The following is a 6,468-nucleotide window of genomic DNA, read 5'->3' as shown; positions in this document are numbered from 1 at the left end:
TATGTGTATCAAAAGCTCCTTTGTTATTGATGCATCATAAATAACCTCTTGTGCAGCCAGATTGTTTGATTTTGCATTTCCCTCTCCTTTATATAGTTAAATAATATTATGCATTTTTCAAAATAAAGCGAGTCTTTCTTTTTTTTTTTTTTATTAAAAATGACTAATGATACACAAAGCCTCGGGCCAGGTATGTTTTCCGGAGAGGAAAAGGGTACTTTTTAATGTCAGAATCAGTGTGCACAATGTATACCTAATCCATAAGACTTATCAGAGCATGAGTTTTGCAGAATGTAACATTCAAAAATAAAGTGATTATTTGATAAGTAAACACCTCCTAATTGATCAGTAGTTATATTGCTAATATTTGCACTCATTAAATGCTGTTTGGACAGCATCCAAAGACAATGACATTTTTGTCTCAACAGAGCGTGTGGATTTGAACACAGGACTGTAACCACCTCTGTTTATTAAACCTGGATGTGTTCATTTAATTTATCCTTGATAATCTACTGGCTATTGGGTTGCCAGCTATTTAAGAGGTAGATCAAGCACTGCTGCATTCATATACTGTCCTCCCATAACCCATGTGGTACACTTTTAAACATTTCTGAGCCAAAGATTGATATTTTCATAATAATGATGCTAATTAGATCAGATTAAGGGAAGTGTATTGGCCAAAGAAGAACTTGGGAGTGAAAAAAAAGAAGGGACAGTGGGATAATGCCAGATAACGGAAAAAGGAAGTCAAAGGAAGGAACATATTAAGAATAAACTGCATAGGTGGAAAAAAAAACACGACTCCTGTACTCAAGTAAAACTACATTTACACTAGTTAAAATTTACTTAAGTAAAATTACTGGTCTATACATATACTCAAGTAAAATTAAAATGTATTTAATTTAAAGTTACTTAAAGTACTGAGTGGCTACTAAGGAGTTGTACAGTAAAATATGATCTTTCCCTCTACAATAAAGTAAAATACAGATTCATACAGAGTTAAATTTAACACTATAAAGATATCCTTTAGAGTCACCTGAAGTCACAGACAGGGACTCTAACACGGTGGATAACTTCATTCATGGTGCAAATGTGTCTCACATCAAAACAAAAACCCACCAGAAACATGACCAAAAGAACTAAGACTGGTGGACATGTTTTAGAATTTTTAGAGCCTTTAATAGCCTTAAATATCATATTGTACTGAGTTATCCTGCAATTCTTCCCATTATTCTTACATCAAATGCATTGATCAGATGTGTCCTTTTCTACTAATGCGTTTCAGCTCATTTGATGGCATACTGTAATGTGTGACAAACTGTATTTGCAGGAGCTGTTATTTGCAATGCAGAAGCAGCAGCCACACCTTAATGAGAAGAGCAGCTGTAGGTAAAAGTTATCTTTTTTCCTCTGAACTACATGGCAGTGTTAATTTCGTAGACTAAAACTATGACTAAAAATGTTCATCAGTAGCCTTTTTTTCCCCATGACAAATACTAGACTAAAACTAAGAAAAATAGATCTGTGATGACTAAAACTGACAAAAAGTAAGTTTAGTTTTTATCAAGAAGACTAAAACTAGAGTAAAATGTAACATAGTTTTTGTCAGGCATTCAAAATTTGTGGTATTTCTCCACTGTGGGTAAATCTGTCAAAATACAATGCAGCTGTAGCTATTCTGCCTCTCAGCTGTAGAAAGCAGGGACCCCAGGGTTGGCAGAGTGCAGAGAACACACTACCATAATTTGGTAGGCAAGAAAATAAATGCTTGGACTAAATGTAAAGTCTAAAATGCAAGGACTTTTTATGGACTAAAACTAGACTAAAATGTTTTTGAGTTTTCATCAACTAAAACTAGACTAAAACTAAAAAGGTAGAAATGACTAAAACGTGACTAAAACTAAAACGCATTTCATTTAAAGACTACAACTAAGACTAAAATTAAAAATAGCTGCCAAAATTGACGCTGCTACATGGCAATTTTTACATCTCTATACCAGTCAAGATACACAGAGAACACAAATGTAGAATGTGGAAGATAAAAAAACACAAATTAGTCTAGAGCATAAGTGTTTTCCTTATTATCAAACAACTTAATTTTTCCCTAACAAAAAAGTGAGCTTGCACTTTAAATCCAGGAGATGGAGGCAGAGCGCTGTAGACAAAATACCCTGGATACTGGTCTGAATGAATGGAGAATTACAAGAGGTATTTTTCAAGTTGTTTTTTAAGTTATTTCAGTTAGCACAAGTCAGCTGAAATTATTGATCTTCATGTTATGGATGTATGGGGGTTTGGTGGGACCCAGAGAATTTTAAGGTTTCCTTCTGAGCCACAGCATACTGAAATTTGGGAGGCTGACTTACTGGAACTGTACCTTAAAACCTTGTTGCCGTACAACCACTTAGCAAGAATAATTCTAGCTCTTCATGTTGTTTGTGAGCAATCCTTTGCACACTGATTGTTGGTGTTGCTGTGACTGTTAGTAGAAATTGAGCTTTGGGATACTGAAACTCAAATTGTTCAATAAATTTTGACCATCCAAAACAAATGAGAGCAATACTGATTGTTTTTAATGTTTTGAGATGCAATACTTTTAAATATGCATTACTGAAAAAGCTGCCTATCTAGTCCATTTACACACAAACTGTAATAGTTTTTTAGTAAATTAAAAATTTTACTTCAAAACATATTGTATCTCCAGGCTGAAATTTGTCTGATTAAACATAGGTCTTCTGTTGTGATTCTAATAGAAATTACCAATCAGAAAAAATGAAGTATCAACAAGAAATCAAGTTTTTTATGCTTAAGATAACCTAATTTGTTTGTAAATTCATTAGCATTTATCTTCCTTCTCCCCCCAGGGGGAAGCAAAGACTTTCCATGGTGAGATCTATGGATTTTCATGATATAAACAATTGAAAAGAGACATAGCTGAGATGACAATGTTTACAGACTAGGAGGAGAGGGGTGTAACATCTAAGCAAATAGTACAAAAACTTCAAATATGAAAAGATACTTTTGGTAGGAGAGGTCAATGACATAAAATCAAAACATCTTATCAGTGTAGTATTTTGGGGTTTTTATGACAAATCCCTGAAAAGTGTGCCCTCAAAATCATTTCTACATATTTACAAACACAAATAATTACTCATTATTGTCGTGTGACAGTAGAGGCCTGCACATGATTAGATGCCTTCCCACAAAGCACAGTAAGAGTCTTTAATTTCATTCATTATCCTTCTTCCTTGTTCAGCAGCATCAGTCTTTCCCTCTGTATGTGATATTTGTGAAGGTCGATGTGGCTCCTTTGTAGAGAGGATTGTGTCCCTGTAGCAAATAAGCACATGAGGATAGATACGTGAAGGTAACCCAGAATAATAACTGACAACATAAAAGCAGAATCTTTAAAAAGCATTTATGAAGCCACTCTATCTCTAATTTCTCACCTTGTTAATCTAGACACGTCTTGAATGTGTGGTTAATGGATTTGGTCTATTTTACAATAAAGGTTAAGGATTATGAGATTTTGGTGTCTTTCTTAAGGTCACAAAAAGCCTGTTACCAGTAAATGGCTAATTAACGGTAGCATATGTAAACCCAGCCCTTCCGGTGGCTGCTTTTTGTTCTGCTGGGAATTAGCATGCCACAAAAATAATAAAAAACATCTTCAACCAAGGAGGGTGAGAGACTGTGTGTGGTTTTTTGTTTTTGAATAAATGGTGCTTGCAGACAAGACCAACAAAGCTAAATTTAGCTGTACCATTTCCATACTATTTAAGACTGACTCTACACTGACTCTACCTAGATTTATATCTTATCACTAAATAATGCCACCGCATGCTGAAGTTACTGACCGTGTCCCACTTAGCACGGGCACGTTCTTCCTCAAATTTGGCAAACTCTCGTCTGTCGTGAATCGTGACCAGCAGTTTCCAGATAAGCAGAGCTGCCAAGCCAAGGAAGAGGATGGCTCCAGCCACAGATAGAAGCACCACCAAAATGTCTGGGCCCTTGGGGCAGTCTGAGTGTAAAAGGAAGAGGAGAAGAAGAAGAAGAGATAAAGCAGTGAGTCACATGGGCACACAGGAAAAAGATAATTCAGGAGTTGGGATAGAGGAAGTCTGATTTTATAACACAAATTCCTCCTGCATGTCTCCTCCTTGCATATGTGCTTTTGAATTCTTCAGGCTATTATATTGACACTAAGCAGCAACATTTCAGACTAACAAACAAAACCAACGAAGTGCAAAAATGCAGTACCTCAACTGACCACTTGAGGCTGGTTCAAAAGTGAGTCAATGGCCATAGAGACTTTAAAAAGCTTAAGTTTAACTTCTATTTCTGTTCAGGAAATTATGAATCACTTATCTGTGAAAAACAATTGAAAGCTTATTATTGCGTATAATTAGAGGCACAGCTGTTTTAAGTGACAGGTGGATGCAGATAGCTGTCTGACAGACATGGGCGACTTCCAATGACTGAATTTTACATATCATCCATCTCTCCTTCCTTTTAGGAGCTCTGCAGCGACTAGTTATTGTACACAGCAAAAAATTAGTGTTGAAATATCAGTGTTAACCATTTCAGAGTAGATTTGCAGTCTAAGCCGAGTTTACCCATCATGCCCTTGGGCATAGTGTTTGGATGTGTTTTAGATGTTTTATTTATATCTTTAGATGTGTTTGGATGTTGCCTGTTGTACAGGAATCACTGCTAGGATTTCTTTGCTCATATTTGTCTTGGATTGTTGTTTTTGATGGTAGAAACTTCTGACCCATGTGTAAAGTTATTCACTGAGTTAGCCGCCTTGTGCCTGTGGCAAGGATTGGTCTACAGGAAAGGGTAGTGTGCTGATGACCATCAAAGGGCATTGGTTTTTAGATTTGCATTTGCATCTTTGCTCCATCCTTCCCTGAAGACACCAGACTTTGACACAGGTGTTCAGTACAAGGTGGCAATCTTATGTATGGAAAATGCTTTGTGATGTATCAATAATTGAAAGTGTTAACACTTCTAATTCACACCCAAAGAGAAAGGAAATAACACATTGTTGGGTTCAAAGTACACACTTTACCCAACAATGTGACTATTGTGATTGTTAAAAACTAACCCCACAATAGAGTTAACATACTAACACTTTCTGTAATGTGAATTTAACTCAAGGCTGTGGGAAATATATAGACTCAGAAAAAGTGTTAAATTTAACACACTGGAGTTGAATTGATGATTTTTCTGTGTAGGGCAATCAGCAACAAATGCATGGGTTTTATTGACAAAAGGCTTTGTGCCTTTCCATGGGCTTTTGTTTTATAACTATACTCAAAGAGTTCGATATTTACAGGTTTTGTTTATCAAGATCATCTTCATAAATGTGCACTACATGTAACTTGGCACGCCAGATGTATTTGTTTAATACATCCATCTGATAAACCACTCATAAAAAAAACTTGGAGGGTGATTGGATGAATGTTCTGTCTGTCACATCTTTACGGGCCAGAGCAACAAAACTTGTGATGTAGCAGCTATCGAGCTGCGCCCCTACCAAGGACTAAACTCCATAGGCAACTGCATAACACGACTGTGGCAACTGTAGACATGCCAGTACATGACTTTTGTTGTTTTTTTAAATAAAAACAACTCACTGCTGTTCTTTGTTCTTTAAACGAAGAAATTTCGTCAAGTTTTGATAAAACTGGCGCTTTAGCAGCATCCACGGTAATGTCTCCACCATAATTGCACCGGCCACTTGTTGCTGCTTGCAAACATCATGACTCTATACTGCCCCTCATTGCTGATTGGTCCCATCACTTTCTAACCGGGCCCAAAAGGGTTTGGACACAGGCTTTGCAACATGGATTCGGCAGTGAGAAACACGGAAACGGGCATATTCATCTGCTATGCAAGGTTACACTACATCGGTATTTTTTGAAGATAAGTTTAGGCTATAAAAGAACTGCACCAGGGTCAACTGACTACAACCAACATCATCACCTGAGCTTCTGTCAATGTGGCGCTCTTAAACCCTTCCATAAAAGTCATATTTCTTAGTTTGGCCAACAAATTGCAAAGCCTGTGCAAGGCTGTTTTAGCATGAGACACTCAGTAAAAGGCAGACTAGTAGATGTTTACAGGCTCTTCATAATGATGTTTAATGCCCCCTACAAACTCTGTAGTAACAGCCCCATGTTAGCAACCACCTTTTGTAAGACATGAGAATCCTTCAAAATACAGTGGGGCACTCCCAGGTATATTTATGTATGAGAAGTAACAAAAAAAAAAACCTCAAAAGCTCTTTAGCTTGTGTTTACCACAAACCTTATATCAGGCATTTAACTAAAAACTAAATAGAAAGACCCATAGGACTTTGAGATGATGAAGCCGTAGGTACTTAAATGCTAAAACATTTCCAGGTTCTTGGACTTGGTGCCACCCTATTGTCCAAATATGGTTACCTAAAATCCATAC

The 6,468-nt window shown here is 36.7% G+C and overlaps 1 protein-coding gene across 1 annotated transcript in view; it reads right to left on the bottom strand.

Annotated features, from left to right (window-relative positions):
- Nucleotides 1-2,551: 2,551 nt before the first annotated feature.
- Nucleotides 2,552-6,468, bottom strand: part of LOC121528686 (integrin beta-3-like) — a 29,459-nt gene continuing 25,542 nt past the window's right edge. The window contains exons 14-15 of the mRNA XM_041816238.1: nucleotides 3,858-4,024; nucleotides 2,552-3,330 (exon numbers count right to left, since the gene is read on the bottom strand). Of these exons, the coding sequence (XP_041672172.1) occupies nucleotides 3,262-3,330; nucleotides 3,858-4,024 (236 nt within the window). The 3' untranslated portion in view covers nucleotides 2,552-3,261. The remainder of the gene's footprint in view (nucleotides 3,331-3,857; nucleotides 4,025-6,468) is intronic.

The sequence above is a fragment of the Cheilinus undulatus genome, linkage group 20 (assembly GCF_018320785.1).
Source record: "Cheilinus undulatus linkage group 20, ASM1832078v1, whole genome shotgun sequence".
Taxonomy (NCBI): Eukaryota; Metazoa; Chordata; class Actinopteri; order Labriformes; family Labridae; genus Cheilinus; species Cheilinus undulatus.
This window is presented reverse-complemented; position numbering and strand designations above follow the sequence as displayed.